Below are 18,815 nucleotides of genomic sequence, written 5' to 3' on the forward strand. Positions count from 1 at the left end.
TGGGTCTGGGTAGGGGCTTTATCGCCAGCAGAGGCTGATAGATCCTCACCCAGGATCCTTCTCCAGTCTCAGACTGGGGTTTGAATGCAGGGTGAGGCTGTCCTTACCTGTCCCCGTTGGGTACCCAGCCTTGGCCCCGGCGCCAGCCACTCCTCCAGGCCCATAGCCTGTGAAACAGAGAGGCTCAGTGGGCATCCATGCAGAGCTCACCACGGCTGTCCCCCTGCCCTGCCCTCAGGGCGTCGGCTGCCCAGAATCTCTACCCTGTCACCCCTAGCCAGAGTTGAAACAAATTCAAATATGTGGGGTGTGGTTTCTTCCATATGACATACTAGGACACCAAGGCTCTGAGAAGAAGCTGATTCTCCCAGTGCCTGGTGATAAGTGTCAGGGCCAGGATTGATAACCTAGCTGTCTGAGTCCAAGTTCCAGATTCCTTCCTTAGGGAATTCCCTTTCCAGGATTCCGCCCTACCCCTAGTTGTGTGCTCTCCTAGCCCAGGCCTGGGGCTACAGCTTCCTGGCCCAGACCCTGTATCTGGAGAAAGCCGGAGCTGACGAGTCTAGGAGGGCCTTACTCACCATAGGGCAGTTTTCCAGTGCTGTAGGGCAGTCCATAGCCACCTGAGGAGAGGGCAGGGCAGGCTGAGGCACTGCACCATGGTAGCCCCTTGCCTTTCTGGGCTCTCACTACCTGGGTGCTGACTTATTTGCTGAGGCCTGAGACACCCCCACACCTGCCCAGGGGTCATGAGTGACTCACACAGGCTCTCAGGAGAGCAGAGGCCCTGAGTGGAAGAGGGAGAGGGCACTCCTGCCCCAGGGCCGGCTGGGGCACCCATCCCCTTACCAATCCAGGCCCTGCCATGGCCCTAGAATCGGAGTATCTTCCTTACTCCCCTCTCCGACAGGAAACATCTCATCTTTCCAATGAACAGTGTTTTCCCAATGAATGGTGCTTCTTACCATCAGTACAAATGGTTCCTATCAGGGCTGTGGGTCTCTGTGGCTGTGCATGTGTGCGCATGTGAGTGCATGTGTGTGCATGCGTGTGCATGCGTGTACATGTGTGTGCATGTGTGAGAATGTGTGCACGTGACTGCATGTGTTTATGTGTGTACGTGTGTGCATGTGAGTGCATGTGTGCATGTGAGCGCACGTGTGCATTTGTGTGCATGTGAGTGCATGTGTGTGCATGTGTGAGAACATGTGCGTGTGAGTGCATGTGTGTATGTGTGTGCATGTGTGAGAATGTGTGTGCATGTGAGTGCATGTGTGTGCACGTGAGTGCGTGTGTGTGCACGTGAGTGCATGTGTGTGCATGCATGTACGTGTGTGCATGTGTGAGAATGTGTGCACGTGAGTGCATGTGTTTATGTGTGTACGTGTGTGCATGTGAGTGCATGTATGTGTGTGTGCATGTGAGTGCATGTGTGCATGTGTGTACATGTGTGTGCATGTGTGTGCATGTGAGTGAGGCCACCACTTGCAGGGTGGCTTCCTCACTCTTTCCTTTGCTGGCAACCAGAAGTAGGGGTCAATACTCAGGTTTCCTGACAACTCCCACCACCACCAGAGACACGTGTGGCCAAACAAGTACCCCCAGCAAACTGGCTTCTCAGCAGCGAGATCCAGTGAGTGGTGTCTCTTGAATCCTCCTTCTGACTTACCTGGCAATTTGGGTGCCTTGATAGGGTACCCCAGTGGAACTCCAGGCTGCTGACCCCCAAAGGGTCCAACTCCTGTGGGAACAAGGAGAGTCAAATCAGGTCCTAGCAACTAGGGCCAGCAGCTCCTGCGAAGCACCCAGCCTACTCTCCACTTTCTGCTCAGGTAGAAGGAGCCTCCACTGCATCTGCCTAGAGGGCCTTCTTGCTTCACTGTCACCAGTCAGCTGAGCCCTGCCAGCACTGCGCCACTCCCTCTTTGCAGGATTCTCTCTCTTAGGGCATGAGCCGCAGTTGGGAGTGCAGTCCTCGCAGCATTTGCATAGACTGGTAGGTTTTCTGGGCACATGTGGGCTGCTACACATGAAGGGCTGTGACTGGGGAAGTAGGGCTGTGATGTATGCCACTTTGTGCTGGAGCCAGTCCAAGGCCTGGAGCAGTAGGCATGAGGGAAACTGGACAGGCCTGATGGGATTCTGAATGCCCAGCCCCTTCCAGGGCAAGAGCTCCTGCCTGGCTGGCCACCCTGCTGGCCTGCCCACCCATGCGGGGGTCCCAACCTTGCCTCACCTGGGATTCCAGCAAAAGCTCCACCTCCACCTGCAATGACAAGGGGCCATCACTGCAGCCCTGCCATCATGGGCACAGGGCACTGAGGCACCAATGGCTGGCACCAGGCAGCACTGAGGGTTTGGCTGGCCAGAGCAGTAGCCAGTTTTGCCCGTACCTCCCAGCTCATGTTGCCCTCACACATATTCAAGAGTTTCTGAGAGGTTTGCTGGTCATCTCAGCCAGTTGTACCAAGGCTGGAGTGTAAGAGGCACCCACCCAGAGGGCCCTGAGCCCAGAGGCCCCACCCCTACCCCCAACCCCAGGCCAGAGGGGCCTGAAGATTTCCACCATGGGTCCCCAGCCCACCAGCTGCATACCTGGGGCCTTGGGCTTGACTCCTGTTCCAGTGGGAACCCCAGGGAGCACTCCCACACCTGGGAACCGAGCTCCTGGGGGGACAAAGTAGGGGCTGGCAGTGAGGGCCAGAAGGCAGGCCTTCCAGGTGCAGCCTGGCACCCACACCCCACCTCAGGTCACACGCTGACCTCCTTTGCACTGACCATCAGCCACAGACACAGCTCACGTGGGATGGGACCTCTTTGGGGTGATTTTGCTTCCCTGTCTGACTCAGAAGATCTGAGTTTTAATCCCATTTCCTAGCCACATGAGCTTGTGCCTTAGTTGGCCTTGTCTCTAAGCTGGAGTGAATTTCCCCCTGCCCTGCCCACCCTCACCAGAGAAGGCAGACAGTCAAAGCCGGTGTGAAATGGGAAGCCCGTGCCCTTTCGGGCGCTTGCTTGATGTGCTTTCACAATGGGACACACACAGCCATCTACTGTGGCCAGGGACTCTGCATTTGCCAGTGTCTGTCACTCCTACCTCTCCTGTCTCCCCTGGGGCTGGGCCTCACAGTCAGAGGGACAGAGGGAGGGACATTGTCAGCAAATGGCACAGAGCAGCCTGAGTCTGGGCTTTTGGGGGAATTTGGGAGGTCACATGTTGGGTGGGGTGGTCAGGGCCTGGCGGGGAGAGGAGGGTGGAAGGGCAGGTCTAAGGGTCTCCTGCAGCGCGGCTGCTCTGGGCAGGCTCCCTGGTGACTCATGGCTTTTGGGAAATAGTTGGCCACACTGGGGACGTGGTGTGTCCTCAGGGGCCCACCGCAGGCTGTGGTGATTATCTGGGTTTGGGCCTGGTGTTGGGGCTTGTGTGGGGTGGGGTGGGGTGGCCTACATGGGGAAAGATGACAGAGGCCTTGTGTCCTTCAGCCTGAGCCTCAGGGAGGGGAGGGAGCTGGGGGAGGGAGGTGGCAGGGGCTGCTCTCCTTGCTCTAGGGTCCCCTTCTCCTCCTTGTCCTTACCTGTGCCTGGGAGCACTCCACCTGGGTATACACCTGGTAGCCCTACACCTGTGGCCAAAAGAAGGAGGAGCCTTAAGTAGCAGCCTGGCCCCCAGTAATCCCTCCCTGACCTTTCCCTCCACTGTTCCAGGGCTCGAAAACCAGCCACCCCTATGCCTGGCCAGGATACATGTTGTGGTGGCCACAGCCCTCCTCCCACGAGTTTCGGAAGTCATCTGCAAACCCTTCTGTGCGTGGATTTATCTTGTCTCCTGGAGCCTGTTTACATGGCCGGCCCAGCCCACCTCTGGGCTAACAGCTTCCAGATGTTCCCTCCCTGCTGTGTGGACTCAGGCAGGCTTTTGTTTAACCTGAAGTCACTTCCTTAAGGGCTTGGTGCAGAGGAATGAGCACCAGATGGGGAGTCAGTGCACCGTGGGCCATGCTGGCTCTGCTGTGACCACCCAGGACCCTCTGCACTGATTCTCCATTCTGAGCCTCAGCATCCCCTTCTGTCACTGAATACCTGCCACAGAGCCTGTCTCTGAGGTCTTTTTCAGCTTCAAGATCCTGGAAGAAGGGCCTGGAAGTTAGGCCGGGGCCCCTATCCCCCGTTTCGAACTCGGCACCATGCTTTGGGCCTGGCTCTCTTCCATGCCCCGCTGTAGCCAGGCCCCGCGCTTCCTGCCCAGTGCGGTGGTGGGGGCCTCAGCCCATCCTTGACTGCACTGTGCAGCCCCAGGGATTCCACACTAACCTGGCACTTTCCCAGGCTTCGCTCCAGCTCCAACTCCAACTCCTGCTCCAGGTACCACGGCACCTGGCAGGGAAGGGGCGTATCAGAGTGGATGTCTCCCAGGTCTGCAGCCTTCAGTTGGGCAACTCAGGGCTAGCCACCATACCTGTAGACACTCCTAAACCACCGACACCGCCAAGCCCACCGACACCGCCAAGCCCACCGATGCCGCCAAGCCCACCGACGCCGCCAAGCCCAGCACCTACAGAGCCAGGGGTAGGAGAGGTGAGAGGTCATGCCATGAGCAGTGGGAGGCAGGAGGGCTCTGGGTGCACTTGGAGGGCCCAGCGTTGAGGTCTGGCCCTGCCCCGCCTCACTTGGAGACTTGGGCACAGAGGGTTACCTCCCGAGCCCCAGTATATTGGAGATGAGGATATACTGCCTCCCAGAAAGGTTCTTTGGGAAGTGGGGAGTCCATGGAGGCCAGAGGGTCATATGGCATGTCCCAAAGAGTCACACTCACCAGCCTTGGCAGCAGCTTTATAGGCTGCAGCAGCGCCAGCTGCTCCGCCAGGCACTGCAGCACCCGGGAAGGTGCCCGCAGGAAAGGCCCCAAGCCCTGCGGAGGGGAGGACAGGAAGAGGTCCTGAGTTCACTCAGCCCCTCCCAGGAAGTCTGCAGGACTTCCACGCCAAGCAGCAGCCGCTGTTCCCAGGACCTGGTTTGGTGTTAGAGAGCAACATGTGCCAGACAAAACTACAGGGATCTTTTAGGGTCAAACTTCCATACCCCCTCCTCCAGGAAGCTTTCCTGAAGCCCTGCTGAGTTAAGCAACTCCTCTGGGCTCCACTGGCTCCTGCAGCCTGTTCCATCCAGCTCTCAGCATTACGTTATAACAGCACCCAGTACCCAGTGGTGACTCCCTCTGCCCTGGACAGCTTTTCAGGATACGTGGTCTCAGCATCATACCCATGCCAGTGCCCAGGATAGGCCTGGCCCATTTGCTGGTACTCTGCCTTCCACATCAGGAAGATGCCCTGGGCTTGGCTCTGGTCCCGATATAGGCATTTTGCTTGGGTGTCAACACTAACCTGCCCCAAGGCCACCTCCTGCAAGTCCTCCAGCACCTGCAGGGAGAAAGAGACACAGCCAGGTGAGGAGAGGAGAGACTGGTATGTAGGCATCATTCTTGGGTCCCAGGTAGGAAAGGTCTCATGGAGGGCGGGCAGGAACCAGGCAGTGCTGTGGTCACTGTGTAGCCACTCAGGTCCCTAAGCTGGCCTCAAGCGTTTGGTACCTAGGGACTGATTCTGATAAAATGGCAGCTACCATTTAGGGACCAGCTGCTATGTGCCATGCTGATGTGATTGCATTGACTCCCCGTAACACGCCTGGGTCAGGCCTTGCTTTCCCTAGAAGTTCTGCCAGGTAATGGGGGACCCACCAGGGCTTTCTCTGAGGGCTGGAGCTGTGTAGAAGCTGCCAGCAAGACCTCACCCAAACTAGACCCTGCCCTGCTCCCACCCCAGGCCTCTCTTCTGCTTCCTCGCAGGTGTCTCCTGACTCAGTCCATTCCGCCCCACCCCCCGGACCTGGAGACCTTCTGTCCCCGCCATCTGTCCATCTGACCATCCAGTCTGCCTGCAGTCCAGAAGCCTCCTCACTTACAGACGGATGCTAAAATGTTTAGGAGAAGTCAAATGGGTCTCTCTGGCTCTCTCCTTTGCACATCTGGGCCCAATCGCAGTTCCTCCCCCTCCAGGAGACATTCCATGGCTTTGGCCAGGACTGATGGGCAATCAGGTTGGAGTTCACAAGCGTGCCGGGTTTGTTTCCAATTATGTGAGAATCTCTCCTGCAAGAGCCAGTCCTGGCTGCCAGGGTCCTGAGCCCAGGGGAGTCCTCTCTGCGGAGCCCTGGAGAGTCTACCTGGCTTTCACTGGGTGTGCTCTCCCTGCTCCCTACTCACTTCCTACTTGTGTGAGTTTGTCCTGTCTGAAACTCAGCCAGCCCCTCTGTAAGATGGGTCTCTAACTCTGGCCAGTCGCCCTTCTCGGCAGGCGTGGTATGGGTCAGGCCCGGCCTGGGGTGTGCCTGGGTCACTTCCCGGCACTACAGGCCCTGCCCCACCCCATCTGTCAGGGGCTTCTCTCAAGCCAGGCCTGAGCTTCAACAGGGCGGACGACATATTTGGACCTTTCCTGACCGCAGAGAGACTGGGAAAAGATGATGCGGGACCGAACAGAAAGAGAGAAGAGGCTGGGGTGGGTGGAGTGGGGGCAGGCCACCCCTCTGCAGCCATCTGCTCTTTGCCCACACTCCCCCCAGCTGTCTGGTCCCAAGGCTGCCCTCCAGCATGACCAGACCCACCCCTCTTGTTGGCCTCCCTGTGGACTCACCTGGCCCAAAGGCCCCAAGGAGTCCAGCCCCTGGAAAGGAGGAGAGACGGGGTGAGATGCTGACCACAGCCAGGGGCCTGGTCAGCCCAACCCTCCCTCTTCCCGGGAGCAGAGAGCTCTGCATTGAAGTGCTGCTGGCCCTGCCGACTCTTTGCAGGCAGGAGCAAGTCGCTTCACCTCTCTGAGACCCGGTGTTCTACCTACAAAATGGCCCTTGTGTCTCTGACCTTCCTGGGACCAGTGAGAGCAGGAGCAGAAAGCACCTAGTATGTGCAATATGCCAGGGTGCCCAGTATGTGTGCCTTGCTCCTTCCTGTCCTCTCCCGTGGGCAGCTGGCTTCCAGCTGGTGCTGGGGGTGTGGGTGTTGCTGGCTCCCAGCTGCCTGGTCCCCTACTGAGAGTCCAGGCAGGGCCAGCCTGCCGAGGCCCACATGGAGCAGCTGCCAGGCCACCCACCCTCTACTCGCCAAGGGATTAATTGTTCCTAAGCACAACACACACTGCCTGTGCCCCGTTCCATCTCGCCTGGGCAGGCCCCGACATCCCCATGGCCCGGATGTGGGGAGCTGCCTGGGGGAGGGGGAAGTCTGTGGCTCTGTACAGGCCTTTGTAGCCCAGAGTCCTGAGGCTGAACGATGACCTCAGGCAGGTCGTGGGATCCAGCCTCTTTTCATCAGAGAACGTCGCCACCCCTTCAAGAAGGCAGGCAGGAATTCCAAGGGCTCCAGCCTTGCAGAACCCCCAGACGCTAGGAACCCCTTTACCAAGCTTCCTGCCGTCCTGCCTCTCTCTGGCCTGGCCTCAGCCCTGGACTTTCACAACCCAGATGGACTTGCAGGGAAAGGAAATCTGGGTCTTGCAGACTCATGCGCACTTGGATCATCAAACAGTGGGATTTCGTAAGAACTGTTGGATATCCAAACTGTCCTAGCGCCTTGGGCTTCAGAGCCAGGGAGACACAGAGCAGGGTGGGGGTGCCAAGGCCACATGCAGAGCATCTCACGCCGATGGGGTCATAAATCTGGACGGAGACGCCATTTCCGCCACCTGCTTCTGGTGGGACACACCCTCCCTCTTTCCTGGGTGGGGTATGTTCTTTGGAGCTGCTGGTAGACCCTGGTGGCAGATCCAGCCACCAAGCAAGGCCAGGACATATCTGGCCACATCTCCTTCCTGGAAAACTCCATGGTCTGGACACAGCTAGAAGGGGCCTGAGATCAAGAAGAGTGCTCATCTGGGGCCAGGGTCAGGGTCCAACCTGGGATTAAGTTTAGGGCTGGGCCTGGAGTCAGGTTCAGCCTGGGGTCAGGATAGGACTCAGACTGTCATCGAAGTTAAGGATATTGAGAGTCTTGGCCTGGTGTTAGACAGGGCTTGGTCTGGGGCCTGGGGATCATTCGGGTGGAGTCTAGCGCCCACTATCTGTGTCATTCAGTGTTGGTGGCCACTGGAACATCAATGCCTACCTTTGCCCCGAGTACTAGGGCTGTTTCTGAGACGGGTGCAGAGGGGAGAGGGCAGCTGGGCACGTAGGCACTGGCAGGGTAGAGGCTGGCCACTCCTCACATAGGGAGATGTCAAGTTGCCTTCAGCCTTCTGTCCCTGGAGTCCTGGGACCTGGCCCCAGCCTGCTCACGCCTGGGGGGCTGGCACTGCCCACCACCTCCTTCCTCCCCTCTCTTGCTCATTGGCTCCCTTGCTAGGTAAACAGCTCTGTTGGCCCTTCCCTGCCCTGCCCCTTGGCCTGCTCTCAGTGCCCTAAGACCTCAGGTCTTACCCGGCTTGGGTGGTTTTCCTCCAGGACCCAGTGCTGCAGAGGGAAGAGATAGCAGTGAATGAGGAGCCCAAGCCCATCTGTCTTACTATTTATCCCCCCAGGACAAGGCAAGGACATTGTGGGGTCTTACTCTCCAAGTCCTAAAAGGGCTGTCAGGGACAGTCCTCTCCTTTGGACAGGGAATGTCGGAGCCTAAGGTCTACATGTCCGGTAGGAAGCCTAGCTCCAGCCCTGATCTGTGGCTTATATTTTCTCCAACTCAGTTTTTCAGCCTCTGAAGGGGATGATGATACCCGCTCAGCAGCACTGCAAGGAGGTTGTGGAGGGATGTGAAAGAAGGCAGGGGCCACAGGGGCAAGTCTTGGGAGGGGCTCAGAAGGCTAGTGGGTTCCAGTTCTCCGACAAGTCTCTCCCCACTGGCCACTCGATCTATAAACAAGGGGTCCCTTGATGCCTCGGCCTTTTGGAGTTCTGAGTTTTGAGGACATGTGTAGCCTCAAGTGACACCAAACCAAACCTCATCAATGAGGAACTAAATTTGGTTTCTGAGCTCACCTCCTCCTCCCAGACCTCCAAGACCAGTCCCTGTGGAGAGGGGGCGGGGGGGGGAGAGAGAGAGAGAGAGAAACATCAGTGTCCCGTCAGATCAGTGCCCTTGCCTGAAAGCCACCCATCACCCACCCTTGGTCAAATCCATCACTGCCTGGCTACGTGACCTCTACAAGCCTTAACTTCTGTGAGCCTCAGTTTCCTCCTCTGTCTCATCAGGCCAGTAGCCCTGTGCCAGTTTGTGCCTGAGAGAGTGCTGGCAGCTGTCCGCATTTCCATGTCAGTTCTGAACACTCAAATACTTTTTAAGTATAGAAAATATTTCTTTTGATTTTTCAGTATACTTTAAAGCAGTATATTTTTTCTGCCTTTTTTCTAAATTAAAAGAAAATGTGGCCCCCTCATGCCATTGCCCCAATATTCTGCCCATTTTCTTTTGGGGGAGGGCTTCCAGTCTCCACCTGCACAGTCATTGCTTTGATATTGTTTTTACCTGAACAAACACTTTACCATATTGCACAACAGATAACATATTCATACTTTTCAGTAACTTTGTAATATGTCAGAATTTGCTTAATCACACCCTCCAGTCAGGTAGGTTTCCTGCTTTCCATTTCTGCAAACACCACCTATGAACCATGTTGCAGATCGTTCTTTTGCTCTTCTTTTCAATTATTTCCTTGAAATGGATTTCCACGAGTGGGTTAATCGTTTGCAAGCTGTGAATGGCAGGGACGCGTGAAGGCGACCCACTTTCCTATAGCCTCACAAATTTTGTGTTTCATCTTTCAGAAGAGTATGCTCTTAATAGTTGTAAAACAGTGTCACATAAACTGCTTTTTTAAGTAGGAGTGACTTGTGGGTCCTTTAGTGGGTGTGCCAACGTTCTTCCCTTCTGCAGTGTCAAAAGGCACATCTGTCGTGAGTGCACTCACTGTCTGCCTTACCTGGGAGTGTGGAAGTTTCATGTGCATTACCTGGGTAATAAATTCCTCCAGGAACTCCTCCAGGAACTCCTCCAGGAACTCCTCCAGGAATGACTCCAGGAACAGCCCCGGGGACCCCTATAAGGAAGTGGGTAGAGTCCTCCATTAGTCAGAACTAATAAAAGCATGTAACAATAATGATGATGATAATGTTTATAACATTGCATGTCCACAAAGCAATTTATGTCAACCGAGCAATTTGTGTTTACAAAACATTTTCTCATTCATTCTCCTCAAAATGGCCCTGTGAGGTGGGGAGGGCAGGGATTACTATCTTCATTTTAACAGATGAGAAATCGGGTTCAGAGAAGTTAGGAGACATGCCTGAGGCCACGCAGCTGGAAAGAGATGGAGCCTGGATTCAAACCCTCTCCCTGGAGAGGGCCGGGCATGAGGCCGGGTCTGAGCGCCTTTCGCTGGGCAGCCAACTCTCTCCAGCCCTGAGCAGCATGGGCAGGGACTAGGGTTGTAGGAAGGCAGGCCAGGCTGTGACTGAGCGGTAAGGAAATGTGGTTGCTGCCAGCAAAAATGCAACCATTCCCACACTGATAGGATGGTGTGAGGTCAGCGTCCTCAGCCACTGGGCAACAGTGGCTGGGTGGGGTTCTGGCTGTCTGACAGAGGGCTGTCTTAGGAGGCGCCGGGCCCCAGAGGGGGACACCATGAATGAGCAAAGGGAATAGTTTCCTAAGGAAAAGCTAATTCACTGGCCAGGCCAGGGGCCGTCTGCCCAGCCAAGATCACGAGTTCAGTCCCCACGGACTACTGAAGCTCTCACTGGGGCAGGCTGTGATGCTGGGCCCCAGACCCAGCCTGAGCATGGTGATGGCAACAGATGACCCTGGTGCAGACCAGGCCCCAACGCTACCACCACACGATGGCCCCAACCTTGACAAGCCACCTTGCCAATGCCCCAGCCCAGGCCCCAGCACCACCCTGCTAAAAAGGGCGCGGTGGGGGTGACAGACAGTGTCGGGTAGCACTGCAGTGTGTCCAGAGACCTCACAGACGGACAGCTGGCCTCTGTGGCCTGGCGACGCTGCACAGCTAGACCCCAGAGGCCCAGCAGCCTCAGTCCCAGTCCAGCAGGGTGGGGGTTGCCAAGCTGTCATGGCCAACTTGTGCCAATGTCCCGGCGCCACTCCTCCTCCTTCAGGGCCTGTGGCCCCCCAGGAATTGCAGTCCAGGCCTGGAGTGTGCAAGCAATCTGGTTGGAGCCTCAGGGGCTCAAAGCGGTGGCCCCAGGAGGGTGGGCCTGCTGGGAATGAGGACTTCAGCCCTGTCATCCGATGCCAAGTGCACACATGGCCTGCCTCGAGCCTTTGATGCCTTCCCTGGCTCTGGCCTCCAGCTCTGAGCACTGTCTCTTACGTGCCTTTCCCGAGTGCACTCCAGACCTTTCTCTGCCCTGGCCTCCTCTCCAGCTCCAGAACAGACTGCAGGAGCAGTGTGGGGAGTGGAGAGGGCAAGGGGTTCAGGACAGACCCATCTGCCTCTACTCTCGGCTGTGCCACTTCTTACTACCTATGTGACCTTGGGAAAGTCACTTAACCCTTTTAAGCCTGTTTCCTTTTCAGCAATGTGGGGCTGATAACCATTGCCTTGCAAAGTTGTTGTGAGTTGTCAAAGGGTTCAAGTAAGAGACCTGCCCTGCCCTGGACCTGGCACACAGTAATTGCTCAGGAAAAAAAAAAAAGATGGTGAATGTTTGTCTCTACTTGGCTGCACAGCACATGGCCTGGGGCCAGGTATACAGTGGGTGTTTAATAAATGATGGGTGAATTAGGTGGAGGGGAGGCAAGGATGTTACCTGTGGGTCTGGGTCCAATCTGTTCTTTATCCCCAACCAGCCAAGGGGTCTCCCACCTCAGGCTGGTGTAGCCCTTAGGACTGGCTGAAGCCCCACTTCCTCTCCTGGGGTTCTGCTCTTTCACACTCACTGTGGCCAGGCCCCTCCCGGGCCTGCCGTCTCCTCTTCTGCTTCCTCTCTCCCAGCGCCTGCCCATCTCCCCCCAGCTCTCTCCTCTCCCCACTCTCCGCCTCTGTGACTCAAATCCCAACCGCGTGTGCCAAACTCTGTCTGAACCATGACAGCCTGAGGAGCTATAGATTTTGATTCCCATTTTGCACTAAGGAATGGAGAAGGCCTTGTGGGTGTAAATGATCCCTGCCCTGCCTCCTCTCTTTGAGTGCCGGAGAGGTGAGACTATGATAAGACAGTAGTCAGCCAAGAGCCTTTGAAAAGGCAGCAGCCACTTGTCAAGCTCCAGTGGTCACCTCTACTCCTTGGTCTAAGCAGTTTCTCCTGCCAGAAATGCCTTCTCCTCTCTCCAAATCCTACCCTTCCACCAAGACTGAGCTCAGATTCTCCCTCCTGCCTGCCCTGAGCCTGTGGTTCTCACTGCTCAGCTGGCCCAAAGCAGTTGGCCTGGAGCACGCTTGTCTTGTTTTATGTGGATTTGGCTTGTTTCACCACAGAGTACAGGGTGAACTTGTCTCTTGCATCTTAGAGTCATGATCCTAGACTCTCAGGGATCATAACAGTCTTCTGGCCTGGGCTGCAACTCCTTCTGCGAACATCCCCTGGTGCTGCTGCTTGCATGCCTCCAGTGACAGGAAAATCACCACCTTCTGATGCTGTCAGCTCTACTTCACAGAGGTCTTCCTCCTATCAAGACGTAATCTGCCCCCCTCTCTCTCTCTAATTCTGCCTCCCAGAGGCCCATAGACGGAGCTCCCCTCCCATCCATGGCTAGACCCTCATACATTTCTTTAGAGGTCTGACTCAAAGGTCACTTCCGCTGTGAAGCCTTCCTGCGGCTACTCCGGGCACCCCATCCCCCAGCCCTGTCTGCTTCCTCCATCAGTTCGTGTTCCTCCGCACTAGACACAACATGGCCTGAGTAGCAGGAGGAAAATTAAACCTTATAAATGTGCAGCAATTACAAGGGTCAATCGGCCAAAGTTAGCAAATTCTGAAGATACATCATTTTAAGAATTCACATTCCCACAGTCCTCTTATTTGATGCATTTTTGGCAGATGTTTTATTGCTAGAGACTCCCACCAGCCTTCGGAGATAAGTAGGGCAGGGATTTCTCTCCTCGCTTTACAGCCAGGGGAACCAAGAGCCTGGCTTGGGACCCACAGCTGAACCCAGTCACACACAGGGCCTTCTGCCTGGGTCCTGGGCTCCAAGTTCAAAGATCTGGGAGAAGCCTGTTTGGGAGCAAGCAGTGGGCCAGCGGGCCTTGGCAGGGGGCTTTGCCAAGCCCAAGTCCAAAGGGCTGGCCTGGGGAGTAGATAAGACCACATGAAGCTGTTTGTTGTTTGCATGGAGAAAGGCTGCCAAGGTCTTTTCAAAAACAATCTGTCCTCCAGTGAGTGCCTCCATCCCCTCCCTCCCCTGGGCACATTTGCCCTCCTGCAGTGGCCCTAGCAGACCTAGAAAACCAGATCGACCCCTAAACCAAATGTCCTTGGAGGCTCACTGGAGTCACCTGGAAAGCTTTGACAAAACCTGCATGTCTGGGTTCCTCCACAGGCCAAGTAAAGCAGGAATTCTTGGGTGAGACTGCAGCATCAGAATTGTTTCAAGTTCCCTGGGTAACTCCAATATGCAGCCAGGGGTGAAAACCCCTGTTTCAAAACATCTTCAGTTCCGAAACCAGAAAAAACAAACAAGACCCTATAATATTTCTAGGTGGTGGGGAGAGAATTATGCCTAATTTAGTTTTTTCCTCTCTTTTTAAATGGCATGGTAGTCTGGGACAGCTGGTCCTCAAAGCTACTTTTGACCCATCCTAACTGGGTCTAGACGACGCTTTCCATCACAGGGTCTTCCTAGGGAGCCCCTTTCTTGGAAGCACACTGGCAACATGGTTTTTTGGAGGTGGGAACTCATGGAGGTGACACTCTCTTGGGGTGGGGGGCAGCTGAGCTCTCCTAGGACAGCCAGGCAGGTGGCTCTGTGGTGTGTGTGTGTGTGTGTGTGTGTGTGTGTGTGTGTCTGCAGCCCCTCCCACTCCCCGACCTCTCAAGACTTTAGCAGGCTCTGGGCACTAACCTGTGAAGACCTCATCAATCCACACACCCCTTATTTGGACCCAAATACTTTACCACCTGGTACAGAGTTGAGATTTACGTTTGCAAAGAAAGAATAAGGCCAGCTGAGCATTTCATGGTGTCACTGAGGGAACAAGGAGAGGGTGCATTCTGCCCTAGGACGTGCCCATCACAAAGGACTTGGCCCCAGGCCTGAGCTTCCCTAAATGTTGCCTGGACCTGGCCCAACACCCCCCATCCTTTGGTCTAGGGCAAAGAGCTTCCTGGTACTAACCACCTGGGGCTGCCTTACCTTGTCTGAGTCTCAGTTTCCCCATTTATAAAGTGAAGATAGTAATTCTCAACTCTCAAGGTTCCTGTGGGGGTGGATTAATTAATTGCCATGTTCTAGGTGGAAACTCTGGGAAGGCAGGTGTTCAGTGGACACACCTTGTGGTGGGGAGGTTCAGGCAGGTGCAGAGAGGCTGCTCTCAGGCAGGGGAATGGCGGGTCCTCTGGGTTGCCTGGCTGCCCCCACTGGGCCCCACCTGGTGGTGTGCTCATCGTCCCTCAGCCTTGTCCAAGCCCAGGAGCTGACCTCTGCGCAGGAAGCCCCTGCTCCCAGAAGTCCTGCGCAGCCAGGCAATCTCACGGAAACAGCTGCTGCTCTTGCCCGGTGCCCTACTCCAGCCCTCCTGCCTGGCCTGCTCCACCCCGCGTCCCCCGCCCCCCACCCCGTGCTGGCCTCCACCGAAGGTCTGGTTCTCATGACGAGGGGGACTTGCACAGGAATCAGACCCCACCCAGGCCACCCCACAAATGGCTCGTAAGCCTGCACCTCTCTCTTTGCATGCTCAGAGTACCTTCAGGGGCCCCCAGCGGGTCTCCCAAGGTGTGTAGCAGGCCCGGGGGGGGACTCTTGGGGCGTGTGGAAGGACATACGCCAGATGGTCCAGGACTGCCCCAAGCTCCACTCCGGCCTCTGCCATGGGACACACTTACTGTGCCGGGAGAGGGACACCTTCCCCAGCTTCCCTGTCCTCCCTTGTGTTCCATATTACACACACACACGGTCACACACACAGTGACAGTTCACACCCAGTGACACCTGGACGCCAGATCTCCCATGTGTACATGCTTGTCGGGTGGCAGACATTCGCAGGTGCTAAGAGGCTCTTTCACACACCCTAAGACCTCCCCCCAAAACACACAAATACACACACATGCACATACACACATACACATACACCTGTTCAGGGATGACCCTGTGAACAGATATTTGTCTCCTCCCAGAAATCTCCTCCACTGTTTGGTGACACATTTGGGCATGTACACCCATGCACACCTGTGTAACAGCATGCAAAACATCTATTCATGTATGCACGTGTGTGCACATTCACACTCAAACACACACATACACACATACGCTCAGAAGTCCCAGTCCTTCTCACCAGGGACAGACCACAGCAGCAGCTTTCCAACTGGCGACCCCATCATCACTAACCCTGACTCTCCTCAGAACAGTGGGAGTGGGGGTTCCTGATTTTGCAGGGGACAAGGAACCTGCTGAGGTCACACGGCTCACTGTGGCTGGCCTCCAGCCCAGGTCCCCTGCCCACAGGGCATGTGCGCACACCGCTGGGGCCACAGGTGTGCAAACGACCAGTGCCTGCAGACCCATGGGACTGGCCCGACCCCAGCATACTCCCAACATCCCCGCAGAGCAGGAGCCCCTCAGCCTCTCAGGTCAGCAGAACCTGGACATTGCTGGGACTATCCCGAATGGTGGGGTGTCTGTGTGACAGGTTCCACCTCAGCACAGGCGGGCTCCCGAGAGGGGCAGTTCCAAGGATCCAGTGGCTATGAGGCTCCTGCCTGGGAAGCCCTGGAGGACGCCAGGGGTGAAGCGTGCTCTCTCATCCATCAGCCCAGACACCTGGCCGGGACGCCCAAGAGCTGAAGGCAGCACCGGGAACAGGGTGAGGCCTACCTCCAGGCTGTGAGGGCTGGACGACGGACAGCAGGAGCAGGAGGACTCCGGGCCGCAGGGCTGCAGCTGTCGGACCCGCCATCTCGGGGAGAAATGCCCCAGCCTGCTCTCCACGCCTCGTTTTATCCCCAAAGCGTAATTGCTGCCTCCTCGGCTGTGAGGGAAGGAGGGAGGGAGAGAGGGAGGGCAGGCGGGAGGGCCAGAGAAGGGGGAGGCCTGGGGGAGGGGGCCAAGGGGAGGGGGGCAATTACGAAAGGCCCAGCTCACAAGCCTCCCAGGCTGGGTCTGACTGGACTGGACTGTGGGCTTTTTTCCTTAAAACACAGACACTCGTGTGCGCGTGCGCACATACACGCACGCGCGTGGAGACACACACACACGCACACACACACACACACACAGAGTTTTCCCCCATCTCTCTCCTGCTTTCCCTCTGTGGCTGTTCTCTCACTGCTGGCCCTGTTCCCGCCAGAAAGTGTGAGGGGGGCCTCTGCCAGGACAGCCCTCGGGAGAGGAAGCAGGAGGGAGGGCCCTACAGCCCGGCCAAAAATCCAGCCCCAGCCAAGGCCTGAGTGGCCAGGACCCCGCCCCTCCAGCTGGGCCCCGGGCCCAGTGTGGGGACACAGGCCAGCTGTCCCGAGCCTCTGCCCCCACCCTGGCCCTCCAGACTTCCCCAACACCCCCAGACCTGGCCAGAGACAAGCCCTGCCCAAAGCCGGGGAAGTGGGGTGTTGGGTAGGTCTGGGGGCTGGGGCCCAGGGCCAATCAAAGCCTGCAGAAGTTGAGGGGCTGCAGGCAGAATGGCCTAGAAGGTAAATTCATATTGCTGTTGTCCCCTGGGGCATCTGGGAGCTGGAAGGGGGACCCTGACACACTACATGGCTCCATTCTGCAGACACTAAGGTTACAGCCTCTGGCTTGCAGCCGAGAGGGGGCTGTTGGGCAGGTCTGGGATCCAGGTCTACAGAGGCCAAGGGGCTGCACCAGGGGATTGGCCTGGGAGTTAAGACCATGTTGGTGTTGTTCCCTGGGGCATCTGGGCGACATGTGGGAGACCCTGACACACCACATGGGTTCTGTTTGCATGGACCAAGGTCAGTCTCACACTGTGGCGTGCAGGCCTGTGCATGCCATGGTGTCTGTTAAAGTTTAGGCTGGACCCCCCAGTGCCCTGCAGTATAATAGGGGGCTGGGGAGCCGACTAAGACTATCAAGGTGGCCCAGTGCTTCTTTATCACCCGGCCCTCATCTGTGCCAACACTGAGCATTGCTGGCACCCAGACCAGACATGGGAGTCTCCCCCACTGCTGGTTCTCTCCCGGCCCCAGAACACCCAGGACCGACATTCCTCCAGTGGCCAGGAGGGGGCGGCCCTGCGCTGAAACAGCTGGGCCCAACATTTCCAGAAGGACTCTGTCTGTTCCCGCCTAACTGGGCAGGACGAGGACCCTGGAGATTTTGGGGGTAGGGGGTAGGGGAGGAGAGGGTCATACCTCCCTGCTCAAGTGGGGAAGAAATTTGGGAGACAGAGAGTAGCAGCGGGGAACTGGTACTTGCCCTCATCACAACCTGGGAGGGGAGACGTAGAGGCCACAAGTTCTGAGAGCTTTCCCCTGCAGTCAGATGGAAAACAAGGGGAGGATACAACCACAGCTCTGAGGGAAGGAGTTAAATGGTCTCTCCTCTAGCCAGGAGCTCCGTGGCAGTCCGAAGGGCTACCGGGGCGGCCAGGGGCGGAGATGACAAAGTCAAGCACTGGACTCACCTAGGAGTCACCTAGGAATCAATTTTGGCTCTAAGCACACTCTAATGGGGTCACTTCTTCACAGGGCTTCAGTTTCCTCATCTGTCAAATGGTGATAAATATTCTTGCCTAGGAGGGTTATTGCAAAGATAAATAAAATGTGGTCCTATATTTCTGTACTGTGCCTGCCAGATCCAAAATGCTCTGTACTCATCTGGTGCTAGCACTAGTACCAGTGCACTGTTACTACCACTGGTTCTCAAGCACCACTCCTGTTTGTTGAGTAACTATTAGGTTTGGCTCTCTCCCGGGCTACCTTGGGACCCTGGACCATCCCTTCCTCTTCCTGCTCTCAGGTGGCGGGTGTTCCAGGAGTTTCGAAGGGGTGGGCACACCAGGAGAACTGTCGGGCAGCTGTGCTTGCACAGCAAGTGTGCAGCTCTCACTTCTAGGGTGTGTTATTTGGGGGTGCATTTGGGGTAGCTGATGGAGATCATGAGCCCAAGCCAGCCCTTGTCGAGGGGGTCGGAGCTGCTCAGGGCCAAGGTCTGAAGCTCAGTGCTTAGGATATGCCTGATGCTAGGGAGGGGAGACCAGGGGGTGTATCTGTGTGTCTGCCCCCTCCAGGGAAGGGGGAAGGATGGGGTGCTGGGAGGACCTGGGCCCCACTCCTCTCGGGGCAATGACGTGGGCAGGAACCGGCTTTCAGACTTGCAAACCGCAGTCTGCTCAGAGTCTTTATTAATTCCAGGACAGAGAGAGGCTGGAGCCAGCGGGAGAGGGCTTGCTTCGGGGGGATCCAGGAGAGGTGTGGTGGGGTGCCTGCAGGGATAGACTTGAGGCTGCTAAGCCAGGCCTCTCTCTGCGGGAACTGGGTCCTGAGTCCCACCCCCGCCTATGCCCCCGCTTCTTCTTAGGGTCCCATGCTCATTGCAGGGTCTCCACTAACTCATACAGCAAGGCTCTCTGTACCTCAAAAGGGGGCCTGAGTTCAGAATCCAATGCATTAAACTGATTATCAGATGCAATTTACCCCAA

General features: G+C 56.5%; 1 protein-coding gene across 4 annotated transcripts in view; it reads right to left on the reverse strand.

Annotated features, from left to right (window-relative positions):
- The window catches only part of ELN (elastin), a 32,209-nt gene extending 15,697 nt beyond the window's left edge, over positions 1–16,512 (reverse strand). Inside the window, exons 1-15 of one of the 4 annotated variants that reach the window (XM_081052961.1) lie at positions 16,034–16,236; positions 9,993–10,079; positions 9,022–9,051; positions 8,467–8,499; positions 6,690–6,719; positions 5,382–5,417; positions 4,814–4,909; positions 4,457–4,552; positions 4,312–4,374; positions 3,576–3,623; positions 2,596–2,667; positions 2,237–2,266; positions 1,670–1,741; positions 582–623; positions 108–167 (exon numbers count right to left, since the gene is read on the reverse strand). In XM_081052961.1, the coding sequence (XP_080909087.1) occupies positions 108–167; positions 582–623; positions 1,670–1,741; positions 2,237–2,266; positions 2,596–2,667; positions 3,576–3,623; positions 4,312–4,374; positions 4,457–4,552; positions 4,814–4,909; positions 5,382–5,417; positions 6,690–6,719; positions 8,467–8,499; positions 9,022–9,051; positions 9,993–10,079; positions 16,034–16,115 (877 nt within the window). In that variant the 5' untranslated portion in view covers positions 16,116–16,236. Of the gene's footprint in view, positions 1–107; positions 168–581; positions 624–1,669; positions 1,742–2,236; positions 2,267–2,595; positions 2,668–3,575; positions 3,624–4,311; positions 4,375–4,456; positions 4,553–4,813; positions 4,910–5,381; positions 5,418–6,689; positions 6,720–8,466; positions 8,500–9,021; positions 9,052–9,992; positions 10,080–16,033 lie in introns of all 4 variants that reach the window. The other 3 variants (XM_081052959.1, XM_081052962.1, XM_081052960.1) reach the window with 3 other exon arrangements.
- Positions 16,513–18,815: the final 2,303 nt, after the last annotated feature.

Source organism: Rhinolophus hipposideros (assembly GCF_964194185.1).
Source record: "Rhinolophus hipposideros genome assembly, chromosome: 7".
NCBI lineage: Eukaryota > Metazoa > Chordata > Mammalia > Chiroptera > Rhinolophidae > Rhinolophus > Rhinolophus hipposideros.